The sequence below is a fragment of the Pomacea canaliculata genome, linkage group LG14 (genome assembly GCF_003073045.1).
Source record: "Pomacea canaliculata isolate SZHN2017 linkage group LG14, ASM307304v1, whole genome shotgun sequence".
NCBI classification, from domain to species: Eukaryota; Metazoa; Mollusca; class Gastropoda; order Architaenioglossa; family Ampullariidae; genus Pomacea; species Pomacea canaliculata.
The window spans coordinates 16,535,933-16,553,974 of NC_037603.1; the positions used below are offsets into that span (position 1 = coordinate 16,535,933).

The window sequence follows — 18,042 nt, forward strand, 5'->3', positions numbered from 1 at the left end:
AGACAAATAATTTGATCATGGTAGCCATTCACAAATTGCTTTATTTGTGGGGTTGTGATATGGGGACATAAACAAAAATGTGAGAAACAATGACCCCACAAAGTAAATCATGTAAACCATATTTCAATACAAATTGTCCATTCAACGTGCGTAAACAAACTGGAGTTCTCTCCCCATTTATTTTCATAGATATAACTTGTTCATTGATGAATACAAAGAAAAAAGAACAAGGCAAACATCTAGAGGGTGACTGCCAGCATTCAAGCATGCTTGTTAATAGAAAGAACAGATTTTATTTTCTTTCATCAGCTCTAAATGTCTACATGCGATCCATGTTTCTAAGAAAACTTTATTAGCTCAAATTTTGAAACATAAAATAGCTGTTCTTGCTGTTGGAAAGACATTTTGAGTTCAATTAAAAGCGTCATATTAGCAATGTATATATTCAAGAAAAACTCCAAACAGCGCAAGCATATAGTCCAAGCTCACATCACAAACTGAGAAACTGCTCTTGCACACATTATTTACCACAGTTCAAAACAAGCAGCAGAAATATGCATCAACATGGATATACAGCATAATAGGTGTCTTGATTTAATTTCAGACTCTCTTAAGTGAGGGAATCAGAATGGGAATGTTGAAAACCTATTGGATGCTCCCACCACTTTCCGCCTCCTCCCCCATCCGAAGTTCCTACACACACAAACCCACCGTACCTATCCTCTGAAGTGCAAGGTGTTCAGCTTAGAAGTTTTGGGTTAGCGGTGTCCTACAAAATATTATCTTTTCCTGCAAAGTACTATGGCACATATGTAGTTCTAAGTCTTCAAGGGATGTTGGGTTCACACACAGCATGTAAGAAGGGAATAACTGTGATTTAGGCTAGAAAAAAACACACCAAGACTACAGGAGAGTGGTATACAAAATCCAGTCGGTCCTTTTACTGGTGGATATTGGGCATCTTACTGCTATCAAAAAAGGGTGAAAAAAACCCAAACGAAATTACATGATAAAAACTTCACATTTATGAGACTAATATTAATCAAACATTTTATGTATTTGGAAAGTTAGTATCACATGTCTTCTTGCCAGCTCAACCCTATGCTTTAGACATACAAAGCACATCAACCTGACTTAAAAGTCACTAAAACATATCAATCCCTTTTTTCCACTGATACTTTTTATTTCGTAAGGAATGCTGGTTTAGGCAAAATATCTGATCAACACAGTGGTTCCTGGTGGCAGATATACATCATGGGCCTGTAAGGCAATCAAAACACAGCAGCTTTTTCTTTTCATTTTTTTTTTTTGCCCACATATTTCCCATTTGCAGCAAGAAATTGATCATTATTGTTCAGATTTCACAGGCCACTTCACTGAATTGCTCCAAGAGCAGTCTTATCTCTGTAACATTGATATTTTACACCTAATTACAAAAGGTGTTTTACAATATTTACAAGCATGATGAAAAGAGTGCTTGGCATAGTGCTTTGTCTCACACTTAAACCTGTCTAGTTGATAGGCAAAATAGATTTTGCACTGCATTTAAAATTCCTAAGCTGGTAAATAAGCTTATTGCAATCATAAGTTGGCAAAGTCATTCAAGTGTAAATATCAATGGGAAACAGATGTTTCAAAAAATATGCACACCAAGAAGATAAATTGGATCTATCTGTCTCTTAAATGTGTTTATGGTATCTCCTGACCTTTTTCCCTAAGTCTACATTGTAATCAGTCAAACTCTCTACAAACTAAGTACTTGTCTCAAGTGATTGTACAAGTCATAGACTCTACATGTACAAAAATGAGGCAACCAATACCACAGTAAGTAAAGTGATGGCATTAGTCTTGCTTAATACATCTGGCATGTGACATAACTATTTGAGGATGTTTAGCATGACTATTCGGCAGTGCTGTCACACATTAACTTCACTGGGAAAAAAAATGAACACAATGTAGAACCTGGACACAAGGGTGGATGATGACAGAACAGCATGCAGATGAAGCTGACAGTGCATCAGGAGTGAATGAAGTATGTGCAGAAGCAGAAAAATAACTGAAGGTACAAAGTGTCAACAACATGCCATGGCATGTGGTCCCATGAACGTAGAGTACCTAAGTCATAGGCCATCAGCAGGTGTCGACCATAGCTTGGACATGTTCCAGGTAATCCATGGATGTTGGCAATGGCTGTGATGATGAAAACACAGTGAACAATACAGCATAGCACTAAATATAATAAGATGGTGCTGCTGTTGTCTTGACTTTGACAAGTCACCTTGACAAATGGCGGCAGATTAGACTGGGTGACCTGCAGAAGGGCTTACCAATCAATGTTACATCCCTCTCTTACCAGGTCAGGGCTAAGGTCTTTGATGATGACCTTACAGCTGTGGTGACCTTACGTCTAGGAGAGGGGAACAAAGTTTAGCAGGAGCAGCTGGCCTCTTGCTCCAGGGAGTCCATCATGGCTTCCTTGGGCTTGAGTTCAATTTCTAAAGAAGCTGTTAAGGATATTTGTCAACCTTACAGAATGTGACCAAAGCAAGGGCAGCCCTGTCATGTTTTCTTTTTGTAAAAATCTGGACAGAAGTTTTAATGCATGATAAATTACAATGTATGCATCCATTATGCAAATTTACTCCTGCCCAACAGAACTGAAGCATTCAATTACAAATTCAGCTATAAATAACAACACTGAGACAAAATAAATTCACATCCTTGTGCTCGCCATAGTACATTGTTTTATGGTTATATAGCCTACAAGCAGTAAACTGTAAGCAGTTCATGGTGTCTGGTCTCATTTTTTTCTGCCATATGATGCCTCCATGAATATAAGTGAAAGTTTTGAAGCCTACAATGATCACAAAATATTTGTGAACATTTTACCCTCGCAACTCCTTCCCTCAAGGGATGCAGTAGTGTAGACTGAGGATCAAATGTCACCATTAGTTCAAGGCACCATGCTGGTGACTGTTAGCCCCATCTCATAATGCTGCATATTACATCTATCTGGTGGGTGTAAGGCAAGACTAGCTGGTGGTTAGCTGGGGAGGCACAAATCAATGTTAACTGGTGGGATTAAGATTAAATGGGTTGTGGGAGTGAGCTGAGGCTGACTGTGGTGAGAATGAGTTAGCTGACTGGAAAGAGTTGAGGCTGGGTGTAGTGGAAGTAAAGCAATGTTGGCTGTAGCTATATTAGCTTAAGCAACCGTGGTGTTATTTAGTACCTGGGATTAAGGCAAATCACTGGGTTGGTGAGTTGGAGGCCAGCTAAGATGACCAAGACTCTGGGCAGTGGAAAAGCCATTAAACTGTAGGACAGACACTGCATGTTCTTGTCAAAACAAAGATGGGTCTCCTTACATCAGAAGGAAATGGCTGTCAGTGGATGGGATTAATCATGGAGATTGTTCTAGTCTTTTAATCTACTAAGATAACATCAAATACCGCATCTATTTAGCATCCAGTGGTCCCTTATCAATTTGATCTACTGAACGAGAGCATCAACATATTTTGGTCATCTTAAGTACCCGTACCACTGCTAAACTGCTGAGTGGCACACTTATTCAACTACTGCCCTATGAAACCTGTAAATATGAACCTCATAGAATGGCAAGGGAATTAGTCTGTGGTGCGCATTGAGGGCACTATAACAATCTTATTTTAATTCCATTTAAGAATGGTTTTGTGCCTATAGCAAAAGCTACTTGCACTGCTAAGAAACTTAGGTCTTAACTGTTTCTTCAACCACTTGATGTCTTGTGAGCTTAATGGAAAAGCAGTTTCCTAAAGTCAGTGCACAATTTGTTTGGTTTTAGAAATATGTTTGTGATGACACCATTTAAGAGGCCATCATTTTCTCTGCACAAAAAAGTGGAATGTACTGCTTGTTGAGAGTTGAGGAAATGCTTACACTGCTTATTCTGAGATTCCAGGCCTTACCAGAACATACAATAGTAGCAGTCTTGAACCTGAAGAGGTATTGAGTTACAAGAGTCTTGAGAAGGAAGAAAGGAGCAACTGAAGAGTCGACTCATGAGCTGAAAAAGTGCAGCACTTTTTATTGACTGCATTATCACAACACTGTCCTCACAGTCCATCTAATACAAAGTACACATAAGACATGCCACTGCCAAGGGTGTTCATAAATGAAGTCATTCTTACATGCTAAATGGTCTACAAGCAAAACCAAATGAGCTTTCCCCAAAAGAATGCACAGTTAAAATAATAATTCTACAAGAGTACAGGAGATAATAAACTTAAAAAGTTTTGAACAAAATTCAGTTACATTCAGACACAAAAATCCCTCTAAAAATAACAACAAAAGCATTTAAAAAATCTAACAATGGTGATAATGTGTAGTGAATCGCCAACCAACACTCATCAAGGGGAAAAACTGCTAAAAGGCATTCTTGAGAGGCTCAAGACTGGTGAAGGTAAGCAACAATGTGACATTACAGAAACTCTGGTAATTATTCATTTAAAAATGCCAATTTAGCAAGACTGACTTACCCCGTGGCATTGCAAAATTTCTGTCAAGAGTAATATTGTAGCCAAGAGTATGGTAACAGACTTTCTTCATACTAAACAATGGAAAGCTACCATATTTGTTCTTGCTATTTTTGTTCCTAGGTAGAAAGTCCCCTCATTCCAGAAAGTGCTATTTTATTCCTCTTATGCAGTTAGAACTGGAAGAACATTTCATTAGAGAGCAAAGGGACATGCTACGTGATACCATTTTTCTTGAAGATTTCTGTTTATGTGTTCTGATAAGAAATAGTGAAAACCAGATTTTTTTCCATTTGGTGCCAGAGTTAACTTTAATTTAGTATCAGACACATGCTACAAATTACTCAAGTTTAAATACAGAATTTAAAAAACAAGTGCAAACCAAATGTAAAGAGCAAAGCTAAGGTTTACAATTTATTGCAAGGTTTCCTTGTGTTCAATCATGTACTTGCAACATGCTTTTTTGCATTTGTAGCTTTTGCAGTAAAGCTCTAAACACCTCTGATGCAAATCATCTATGGAAACAGGTCATTAACTTCAAATGGAGAATAATTTTCTGATCTTCCAATATTATGGAAAGTCTTTTCTCTCATTTATAATTTTAATAGAATATCAGTCTCCATGTTCTTTTCTTTATAGTACTACATGAAAAAATGTAGAACATATGTACCTTCTTTTATTGTTATCACTGAGACCCCTAGGAGTCTTTACTTTCTGTTTCTATTGGTTTTTATATTGAACATGAAGTATACCTGCAAGTTGTTAGATTATAAACCTTGTTCACTTATATTTAGCATGGTTCAGTCATAGTTTACATCTTAGCAGTAGTGTTTGCACTAAGACTCTTGCACTGCTGTCCACTTTTGCATGTGTAGGTCTGTGAAAGGAACTCATTATCACTAGTTAAGTGAAATTTTTGCAAGATGCAAGGTAAGTAGCAAGTTAAATTCATCACACTGCATGTGGTAATTGTGCATAACTGAGATGTACAGAAATGGGAGGACAAAAGAACTAATAATTTGTTACAAGTCATGCAAGTACACATACTCTCTTTTAATACAAACATACATGCTCTCTCCTGTGCATTCTTAAACACAAAACTTTCGACTTTCACCTTTATGGTAAAGGTATGTTTCTTATATGCAAGCAGTAACAGATGCAGCTGGACAACCGCAAATTGTGGCAAGAGATTGAAATTCTCTTATAATGCTTGAGTAGTATTTTGATGTCACACACTACCAGAGGAAAAAAGGTTAAAAAGTTAACTCCTTTTGGTTCACTGCCATTTAATAATGTGGCCATGGCTTCTTTCATCACAGATTACAAAAATTCAACAATGATTAAAACAAAAAAAACAGAGAATGGGGATTTTTCACACCTTAAAAATGTACGTTCTATTTCTTACTACCATTTTAAGGAATGCTGAATGTACTAAAGCTATTTTTTACCTGTTGCGATTCTACGTTAATCTAAACTGATTAAAATAAGATCAAATCACAACTAAAAGAGATGCTTCAAGTAAGCAAGCCAGCCTTTGTACCTATTACCAATAAAACACTTGTCTTCTATGTAACTTTGCAGGAATAACTGACATGTCTCCAGGTTTGGATGCCAGTGCTTTAACCACTTTGCTATCCACTTCCCCAAGACATGTTAGTTATTCTAGCAGCTTTCCTGGTTATTACACATTACCTGTCTGTTAGTTATTCCGAACCGTCTACATGTTTGTATGCTAATTATTCTAGACACATTACCAGTTTTACTAGTTATTCCACACTTTAGTAGTCACTATTAGTTATTCCATAACTGATGTTTATATGAAAAAAAAATCTACAAAAGAATGTTGCCAAAACTGCTAATTCCTTTCCCTTTCACACATTTGCAAGCAATAGTGTAAGCACTAAGCTGACTACTTTTTCATTCTGTTACAAAAGAATAAGAAAATGCCTACTGTAAGTACTCTATGAGCCAAAACAGCTTTGAATTTAGTCCCCTTGACAAGTGCCTGCCATGTGTTAAGAGCTCTGTTCAGGACCCACTTCACTGCGCAGAGTACAAACATCAATAAATACACTGTCCTCTACTCCTCAAGTCTCCAAAATAATAAGGAAAGATTTAGCACAAAAATACACAAAACATTTTGACAAAGCACATCAAACTTTGTGCAGTTACCAAAAAAAAAAAAGGGAACAAGAATAATCATAAAGGTTTACAGTGCTTCTCATTTGATTATACATTTGTACATGTCCACATGCTCATGACTGCTGTTTGCAGTTCACCTCCCTGTGCCATCACTGCTACCACCCTCACCATAAGGTGGTCACACAACTGACAACAGTCCTGTGGCACTTCAATAAAGGAGGAATGCAAAGATACACTTAACCATTACTTATATCCAATTGTCTGCAAACTAATATACAGTCCTCATCGAAGTACATGTAGAAAATTTGTTAATGATTTTAAGTAAAGAATGATAACCCACAAAATATATTAATTCATATTAAGAACTTCATACAGATGTATGCTAACTTTTAAAGTATGTCCCTCACAGGTATTCTTGGAAACACAAGTGATTATTGTAGGACCATTCACTATGAAGCTCAGTTTCTTGGAAACTGGCATTAATGGATATGTTTAAAAAATACTGAATCTCAAAATTTTGCTACCATTTTTAATCTAATTGACTGTACTGCATAAAAAGCAGAATAAATTGTGTACCTACATTTGGATGTACATGAGTGTGTGTATGAATGCGTTTTAAGATGGCTAGGATAATTTAAACAATGTAAAACTGAATAGTATTGTAATGATAAAGGATAAGATTTTCCAATGGTTAGATCCATATCTCTGTTAGAATTCTATTTTATTAAGGCTGGTACATGATGGTGGCATTGTAATATCTTCTCTGATTCTGCCAGAAAGCCCTGATAAGAATCTTTGCATCTTTATTCAAAACTTTAATGGTAGTCTGCTTCAATGGTAAAACTCTGCAAGCTGATGCTGATGACCTTATACAGTCAGACATTATAGTTCTACTTCCTTTTGAACTAAAGGGATAATTTGACTGAGGTGGGTTTCCATGGCTGACAAAATTTATTGCTGGTTGCAGGCAAATGATCTATCAAACAGACGTTCTGAAGTGCAAAAAACTTCACTACAGCTGCCGGTCCAGACGAGTCCACTATATATGTTTAGACCATATGTTTGCCACTTTGACAACAGTAGCAAAAGCAACAGCAATGAAGATGTCTGCACTGGTGGGAATAAAGACATCCACAAGGGCTAGCATGCACAGCCACCTTCCTGAGTTTGCGGCACTGCTGGCGTTTCCTTCAACTTTACCTCGGTCACTGACACACAGTTAAGGAAATGAAAACATCAAAACCACAATCCAAGCAACTGAAAATAAAATACATACAGCAAATATAAAGCAGGCACACTATTATAACTGTGCTCACTAGGTTATGTCTACACAACAGCTCTGACTGTAATGACCTAATACATACAGGAGGCTTCTGTGGTGTGAAACAAGGTTTCAAAATAACAGCTGACAATATATACTAAACCGTAAACAAAAAATCTGATGTTTGAATATTTTGCTACTTGGAAACATCTTAAATTTTCATATTAATCATAAAACATTATAATGCATTTGAAAATTTCTCTGAAATTTCTAATTTTAAGCCAATGATATTAATAAAAATGTAATCTGACTTGGGACAAACAATCTTATCATGCTCTATTTCCTTCTAGATGCTAATCTATAAGTGTTAAATCTCAGTTTCTGAGAAAATCCAAAGCCCAATATTTCTTAGTGAACAGTTTTTGGCATAATTTCAAACTTAGTGTGGTCATTTCAACTAAAGTGATATTATATTTTGTTGTATGCCCTAATCTATAATATTATTACAATCAGAACTACTTCTTATAAATTCAGCATGGCTGAGATATCTGTTTTACCAGGAAACTTTGTTCTGATGATGCTTTATTGTTACCAGTAAACTGTCGGCTGCTACAAGCTCTTACTAGTTCTTTCACTCAAATAATATTTTATATGGATGAGAAGAGGGACAACCTCTTATGTTTAACAACCTGCAGCCACATGCAAGACACAAAATATATTTGAGTGCAGGACAAAAGCAATCCACAAAGTGAATCACCCAGGCATAGTAAACATCCATGCAAAAACATAAGAAAGACTATAAGAGTATGCATTTGTACACAATATCAAAGCACACACTGTACAACATGGATGGCTGGGGCCCATTTTACACTTACCTTCAGTCTCACACCTTCACCTGGTCAGCTTGCAAGCATTACCTCAGTAATCAGGCCCTACACATAGTTACTCCTATTTGAAGCCTATAGATATAACCTCTACTCTTATCACAAGCCTTTAGATATAACCTCTGCTCTATGCACCAAAAGCACTCATCAGCAGTGGATCATTCTCAACATTCCAATAGTGCAGCATGCTCCAGGCCTTCAGTGTGATGCTGTTGTCGTTGAAATGTATTCACATCACCACCCTCTTTTTCCCTACCCACATTTTCTGATGATTCTCACAAAAATATCCACTAAAAGGCCAATTTTTAAATTAAGCTCCGAATCACACTAACAAGGCTAGCTAAGCATACACTCAACAGATATAAGATACAAAATCACTCACAAAGCTTGACAAGAACACACTCACCTGACATAAGAGACAAAATCAAACGAGAGTAAAACACTTTATGGATCAGTTCTGTCTAACACACCCAAGAACAGACAAACCTAAGTTCAAACATTCATGTCTATGTCCTCATAAAAGAAAAATGAAAATGTTTGTTCTTTCAAGCAACTTGAACTCTCTTTACTTTATTCTGTGGAAACACTAGAATCACAGCTACTGTTACATTATTAGCTTTTTGTGATTTTAAGACATGCTAGATTAGTAATGTTTAGGTAGGCTGGAGACAGAACCTGCTTATGAACAAACAATTACCCAATTTGAACTATTCACTAATTCTGTGTAAGCCTTGATTGTTTTGATAGGTACCATAATTATGTTCAAACACCTACATTACAAACCTACAACATAAACTTATTTTTCACCAGCGATTTAAAATAATCAAATATATATGGCATTATGTTTGACTCGGTTTTCTTGTAGCAAGTTAACGCTAATAAACTGAAGATCTACAGAAAACCTTTGCAAAAATTGTCACGAAACAATATTAACCACTCTCCTCCATGATAAGAAACATCATATACAAACAAAAAGAAAAACTACTTGAAGAGAAGATTAATGCCTGAATCAGGTTTCTTCTTTTCGTTGACAGCAAGGATTTCCTATAGTGTGATCATACTGCCCACATAGTGTGGTGTCTACTAAATCAGGCTGAACCTGCAGGAATAAGCATATACTAAATCCAGATAAACATACCCTGCAGGGATATCCATACTGCCCACTACATGTGGTCTGCAATAAATTAGGCTAAATGTATCCTGCTGGATAAGGTATGCTACAGATGTGTTAACCTCCCCCTAGGTCAGCTGTTCCATGTTACCAATAGTTATGTAGTCAATTTGTAATCAGTTCTATCAACAAGAAATCCTGGTAAATCCTGAAGTTTTCAATGTCTAGTACAAAACTCGGTTTGAAGCTTAAGCTTACAGACCAGAAAAACTCAAAGGATACTCTCATCACTGCGCCTGGGTTCTGTCTGCTCCATGCCAGGTAAGGCAGCTGCTACTCTTCGGAATAACTGGCACATAAAAGTATGTTAGTCAATCAAAGGAACACTCTAGTGCTCTTCACAAGCAAACTGATTGTGATCACAAAGCAATGCTAAAAGGGACATCCTGCATTTAATGCCATACAAGAACATGTTATGCTTTCTCACAATTTGTACAACATATTGTACAATGAAGATACAAATCATCAAATGAATCCAACAGAGAAACTTGTGTCAACAGGCAGAAAAACCTGGTGTGGTGTACAGTACACAAGTGCAAATAGCATAAGATCAAAAAGACATGTACAGAGTAATGCAAATAATAACCCAAAAGTACAGATAACTTCCTGAAGTATGAAAGTATTTACCCTCCACTGTTTTCCAAGGTACACAATATCTAATATATGTTTAACTGATTTCTAACAAGATCTACAGCCTTGTGGCCAAAATGGCAGAAAACTGTAAGAGGCTGAAAGATGGAAAAACCAAAGGAGAAAATTGAAATAAAAATTTTAATGCTGGTGCCTAAACAAGTGTCTTTTCCAGTTAAGACCTTGAACAATTATGCTGAAGTTTAAGCTCTACCACAACCACCTACCTCACTAAAGAAAAGAGTTAGCTGCTATGCATGCAAAACAAAGCAGATCAATCATTCCTATTAATTAAAATAAACAAACAAAAGCTATTTCTTTTTCTTTTAGTAATATAAAAAATCAACCCCAAAGCTGGTGATAGACTATGTAGTGTGGAAGGCCAAAAAACCCAAACAAACAAAAAATAAAACAAACCCGAACCTCTCCCCCAACACACACAAGGAGGTTGTTCTATTGTTCTGATATTCTTAAAATCTTAAAAAGAGTTACTACAAATGAATGGCCAGCAACTGGAAAATTAGAAACACTGAACTTTTGTGAACAAAAACATCAAACAAACCAATGACACAAATATGCAAGAACACTTGAAAGTCCCTTCTATTTCTTTTACTTAAGATTAAGGCGCACGCGCACACATACACTCGGACATGTGCACAACTACCCTAGGATGCTGAAATTCGAACACTCTAGTAAACAGTTTGGTTTGTTTTTTTTTGACTGGTCACAGCCATCTTACTATGGATTTGAGAAACCCAGCTCTCACATGTTTAATGTGGTCATATGCCCTTCTATACAAATATTAAAAAAATTATTAACACTTCCTAAAGTTCTGTTTTGTTAACTGTCTTACTAGAGGCAGTAATCTGTTGGCATACTTCTGTGTGTTTGGCGACAGAAAGGGGAGGGAAAAAAAATATAAGAATAAAAATATAACTCCTTTTGCAATATCATGTTACTCTCAGCTCTTGTTCTTGTTATTTGCTTCCTCTTTGTGTTTTATGTATTTGATTTTATTCTTCGTTTAGTACAGTTGTTTATTCTTTTATAGCTCATACGTTCTTTTCCTGTCCTTTGTATGCTGTCCATGTTTCGTTCTTGTTGTTAAGCGCTAAGAGCATACTCCTTAGGACTGTGAGTATGCACTTTACAAATTTTGCATTTATTATTACTAGTAATAATTATTATTTATTATTACTATTATTACTAGTCCATTTAGCAAATGTTAATGAAATAATTTTGTTACTTTTTTTTATTTTTCCCCTCTTCCAACTTCCAGACAGAGGGTACTAGCCAGTTTATGCATTAGTGTTGACTGTAATAAGCTTGAAGTTGTTTTGTATAGGTGTACACAGCTCATAGCAGCAGGGACTGGCTGCTCACCAACTCTATAACAAGACATTGTAAAGTCAATACTGAAGCTAATAACATCTTGTCCCATATAATCCTGTCTAACATTACACATTTGATTCATTTGCCTGTGTGGGATGCAGTTAACCTGGCTTCACAACCTTTGCATGCTGTCTGGCCACTGTGCAGAATGGGGTAGGAAATTAGTGTCGGTCATACGACCCATGCATTCTAATCAAATATGGTGTGTAATCGATGCATCAGTAACTATTAAATCAATGCCACAAGGCCACATAGATAAAGAGACTATAATTTAACAGATACCAAAAAAAAAAAAAGCAACAATCTGGTGAGTTGAACTGGTTGGAAAGAGCCAGACTGATAAAGGACTGAGAAGACATGCATACCTGATAGCATGAAATGTAGAGCTGCAGTAACAGCCTGGATAATGTTCATCTGTACATCTGTTACAACATTTGCTATATTCTTGGATGGATTTCTGTCTGTGCCACTTCTGTTTTCTGGGCCATTTCATTTCTACTATCGTATCTGCATCATCTTGCCATTACTTATATTTTAGATCTGTATATAGGCAGTGTCATCTTCAGACTCTAATTATGTTTCTGCAGTTGGTTCAGAAAGTTCTGATGTTGAGTAATAGTTGTGTTGATGGAATGACATTTCTATCTGCGAAAGATTTCATGCAATGGCAAGTCTACATACCGATCTGCATTCACCTTATTCTCAACCTGAGTAGCTACTCTACCCATGTCTTTGCTTTCATACCACCTTTCATTCTTATTCTTATGTTTGTGTGTTTTTTCTTTTTTGTAAAGTGCTCTGAGCTAGCCTTGGATGGTTCACTTTATTATTATCATGCAGCGAATGTACAAATTGTTTCACCTGTTTAACATTGTAGCCAGCCTTTGCACTGGTCTCAATAAACATCACATTCAGTTCCCGGGCCTTTCTCTCTCCTTCCTCTGTGGTCACTTGTCTGAAATATAAACCACCACCTCAGGTTTACTTGGCATATCACTGCTTTTCTCTTATGTTTATTCTTTAAATAAGAAATTACTGTTTTGAAAGCCATTTGGCCACTGTAAGGTGTCCAGGTACTGGACACAGCACATTGCCTGGAAAATGAAAATGGGCTATAAAATGAGCTAAATTATGACAGAGAGGCTTATGATCAACAGTATGCAAGATATAAAAATTTGTCCAGCAGCAGACACTGCAAGTGACCACCAAAAACAGATGATGGATGACTTTTACTGCTAAACTCAAAACGAGTGAAGGCTATAAACCCTATAAACCCTAAGTACTTTACCTACCTCTTGTCAGACAGATCTGTTTTGTTTCCTACTAACATTATAATGACATCACTTCCCCTTTCCGTTCGTACATCATCAATCCATTTTGAAGTCTGGTGGAAGGAGTTAGCATCTGCAACAAAAAATTGAAACAATCACGTTTGATAGACACACTGGAAATCTAGTTAATTTATAGCTGTTCATCTGAACATGAACCAAACAACAATGTAACTGCTATGAATTAGTTTAAAACAGTTCCATTGAAAAGTCCAGAGTCTACAGAAAACCCCCATATAAATATCAGAGTGCTACTGTACATGAGTATAAATGTTCTCTATAATTTTGGCCTCATTATCCTCTGCATGTCCTTCATATCTCATATTTCTTAGGTCTACAAAAATTTTCATTTTTCTAGTACTTGTTAAAAGTAATTTATTTTTAAATATTTTCCTAGAATAAGATAAATTATAGATATACTTATGTGTTGGTACTTGCACAATGTCAAAAAATACACATTAAAATCCACAGTTCTGTCTTACTAACTGTATGCAAATCTGAATGGCTGCAAAATTCATGATTTAAATGTAGACTGCTGTAAACAATCCTCTTGGAACATCTGGACACTTTCCTAGATTGTACATGAAAAGGCTATGTTGCACCAGCACCTGGACCATTTTTCCAGCCACAATCTACATGAACCATTTCAGCCATCCTATCATGAAAATCATTTGACTAAGACAACATTGCTACAAGTTGGGAATGTTCTTATCTGCTTGTAACAGGGAACAGCTCTCATTATTATCAATGTTAGATCTGTCAGTTGTATTTAATACACTTGATGACATCCTTCTCTAGTGCCTTCTTGTTACTTTCTGACACTGTTATAAGATGGTTCTGACCTTACTTGATTGATGGCACCCAGTCTGTGGTGACTGAAGGCACCATATCTTTGCCTGCTATTTAGTATGTCATGCCTGAAGGCTTTGTTCTTGAGTGTTGTTTATTCATTGTATAAGTCCAACTACTTGGTCCCACGATCCACCACTTGGACTGTCACATGTATGCTGATGGTATACAGCTGCTAGCATCCGGTCCCACTTTCTAGCTCCAGTGGTCTGCACCACTCAGTACTGTACTCAGTAGACTAAAAAAGCCTGGATGTTCACAAACTAAAAATGAATGATGACAAAAATGAAGTCATTCTAATTTCCACTGCAAGTAAACTGAAATGTGTGCCATCTACTACTTTTACTCTCAGGTGTGAACATCTCTCTTTCCTAAACCTTTCCTAATGATGCAATGCCCTAACTCCCGCACCCTCTTTGACTCTCCATCACCTACTTGTTATATCGTAGACCACAACAGCTACTGAAGAGTCTCGTATGTAGCTCGGAATTAAGCTGCGGAAACGCTCCTGCCCTGCTGTGTCCCACAACTGTAGCCGAATCTGAATGCCAGGAAAATTCATGATTCACACTGATACTACCGAAAGCAATCATCATTTAACTATTAAAGTTTCCTAAACATATTTGACATATGCATTAAAAACCTTATCTTATATGTTATTTATTATCCTTATCCATGATTTCAGAACTCATAACTATTATATCTATAAAAATCTGTATCTCAATCATCTGCTTATAAAATATGAGGCTCAAAAAGCTTTAAAATTCTGATTAGCAAATTAGTCCAGAGATAAACAAAATAACAAACAGAAAAATAAATGTATAAATAATATATCTGAAGACACGACTGAATGTCAAGTCAAACATGTGAAGACTTACTGTTCTATCTTCCAAATACATAGTTTTGGATAAGAAGTCTATCCCAATGGTTGCCTGAAAACAAAAACAAAAGTTGCCCTTATTTGTGTATAGAATGGTTCATCAGCAAGACTATAACATGATTTTAAGTGTCTTACTAAGTCCCTGATGCAATTATTATAAACTTTATACAAACTTTCAAGCATCCAATGATATAAAATTACAAAGAAATAAATTACAGAGAGCTGAACTTTGAAAAACATGAGTAAGAACTGTGTGGGTCTGCTTACAACTGGATTTTTCTCAATATATTGGAAAATGTTTTGGAGATTTGCACAAGTTTGAAAAATAAATTTTAAGAAAAAGTTAATTATATCACAGAAGATAACACATATATAGATACAAGCCTAATTTATCATTTACTATTATAAATTATGCATAAATCTTTATGAAAAGTTAACATTTATAAAAACATATAAGGACAAGCATTTACAGACCACACATGGTGTAATTTGCAGTCAAGAGAAATGCAGACAAACATAAAGATGCAGGAAAAATCACAACTCCATAAAATTAACTGTACCTACTGATCCAAGATGGTGGACAATTTCCAAGCAACCTTGTCTCCTCTGAGATCTTTGTGCTTGTTCTGTCTACAGCTTTTATGGTGGTCTATAAGTAATATTCATTATTATTATTGTTGTAATAATTTCATAGCCACCTCCTATTTCAGTGAGTTCAGGTGTTGCAAGCACTGACTTAAAGTGTGGTGTGACACTAATCATCTCCAGCAGTTTGCAGTTTGTCTCTCCAGCAAAAACTATACACTGCAGCAAAAAGTGTCATCTGGCAGGACTCATATTTCTCAGGTTACTGGTCATTTCAGCCTGTCAATTTGTCCCAAGACCAAAAATCTCATCATGCCGCAAATACTGAACAATAGCATGGAACACATACGAACTGCTCCCAACGAGGTGAGAAAAATCTATTTGTTTGATATGTAGACTGATGTTTGCAGCTGCAGTACTGACAAATACAGTCCAGCAATGTCAATGTACTTTCTCTTCCTTGTGATTTTCTTCACAGCATTTTCTTATCTCCATTTTATTAATTTATTGTCAGAATACTATATGTTCAATTTGTATGACATATAAAATGTGTTGACTGTTTAACTTTTTTTAAATAAAAAATTTCAGTAAACATTAGGTCAAGATTACATTGGGCAGGAAAGAATGGTTCAATCCAAGGGAGGGAGGTGAGGGTACTTGTCAGGCCAGATGGAAGCAGTTAGCAAAGTATGACCATTAGAATTGCCATCACTACAGGTAGAAACCATTCTTTCCCACCCTGAGGCAAAAATTTTGCCTTTTTTTTTTTACTTTTATTTTTGACTGTTAATTTCTTAGCAGAAGGTTATAAAAGAACAAACCTGGTATGTGTTGTCAAAACTGTCATACATAAATCGTGTGATAAGGGACGTCTTGCCAACTGAAACAGATACCTTTCATATATTCTTACATATTCAGTGAAGGGAGAACTCTAATATGTAGATAAAAGTAAAAATGGCTTCATTGCAGCAAATTTTGAATGTGAAAAAAATGGCTAGTCAGCAGTTATCACTTAATAATAATATAATAATGAAATGCACAACAAAATCTTAAGAGATGACTGGGTAATATTTTACAAGAACATACAGCACATACAGACAGATCTTATGTATTTCACAAAACATTATTTAAAATATTGTACGTATTGATCAAGTAAAATAATAGAAAAGCTCGTGACTAGAGATATCCTCAATAAACTAGGTAAAAAACCTGACAGACTTCAGATATACATCCAAATTGCTAACTGAAAGCTTACCTTTTTATTGACCATTCATCCCTGTAATTATCAATATATAAACCCCTTATTTGGTGTTCCAGTAGAGAAATACCAGCGCAAACAACATTAATCTAGTTACATTATCTGAACTTTGCTGCAAACAAGTCATACTGCTAGCAAATAGGTATGACTAGTACGTAACAAATAACATATCTCTTGGATAACTACCGAATGATACTTGGAGTGCTTCCTGCCTGCCTAAATGAGTTTTCAAAAAGATAGCTTCAAGTACACCGTCATGCTAAATCTTACACTACACTAACCATCTACATCTACATCAGCCTTGGCTGAAATGACTCTCAGTGCTAGTTAGTCCTAAAACTTGCGTCTGTCGGCACTTAAAATCACTTTGGACTTTTTTTGGAAACTGATGAAATAATACAGTTACCAAATATTGTTTAGCACTGTTTAAATGAATACACTATTCTGATACTTAAATACACATCGCATTCTTTATTCGTGTAAACTTTTAATCGTTTTCTTCGTACTTCCTCGGTACTAGAAATGAGGGAGGGGCACTTAGACTTGTGTAGATGAAGAGATCACAGAATTATAATTATCTTTATTTGAAGGAACAAAAAGGTATTCAGTCCTAAATGGAATATGCTATGAGGAAAGAAGGGAATTATAAGATTTTGGCGAGATGAAGTAGTAAAATATCACGATTTCCTTTGCTGCATACAGTGGCCATTCCAAACAGTGTTGATCGGCCAGCGAGGTTGCTGACTTCAGGCATTCAACATTATTTATGTAAGCAAAGTTTATAAGACCTACACCGGATTCAATTAAAACTTTAAAAAATGAAATAGTTTAAAGAACACCGATGATGTTACTAAAGATTTAACTAATATAACATTAAAGTGACGTGATATGTCGAAGACTGCAACTAATTCAAGACTTTGACTCACCGCTCTGCTCGCCAAGGAAAACCAATTTAAATTTCCTCAATGGGTTCCCGAATTCGTTTGATGATGTCATATTTTTGCTTGATTTGTATCCGCCTATAAGGTATTCAGGTGGTTTGCCAGATCAACGTCCCCGTTAAAATGTTTTTAATGTCTAATGAGGTTCTCTTGGATAAATAGTCGCCACGTTCGGACCCTCGTTTTCAGTTCGCATGCGCACATGGA

At 36.1% G+C, this 18,042-nt stretch overlaps 1 protein-coding gene across 2 annotated transcripts; it reads right to left on the minus strand.

Moving 5' to 3' along the window:
* Positions 1 to 144: 144 nt before the first annotated feature.
* On the minus strand, positions 145 to 18,032 carry LOC112554768 (ras-related protein Rab6). Of its 2 annotated transcripts, none has more exons than XM_025222780.1 (8): positions 17,821 to 18,032; positions 16,458 to 16,516; positions 15,050 to 15,103; positions 14,607 to 14,712; positions 13,287 to 13,398; positions 12,856 to 12,949; positions 10,195 to 10,261; positions 145 to 2,495 (listed from the first exon to the last, which is right to left on the minus strand). In XM_025222780.1, exons 1-8 carry the CDS (start codon positions 17,888 to 17,890, stop codon positions 2,428 to 2,430), a joined length of 630 nt encoding a protein of 209 aa, XP_025078565.1. In that variant the 5' UTR covers positions 17,891 to 18,032; the 3' UTR covers positions 145 to 2,427. The 2 variants fall into 2 exon arrangements, with proteins under 2 accessions (XP_025078565.1, XP_025078564.1); XM_025222779.1 differs by lacking the exon at positions 145 to 2,495 and adding an exon at positions 4,042 to 7,864.
* Positions 18,033 to 18,042: the final 10 nt, after the last annotated feature.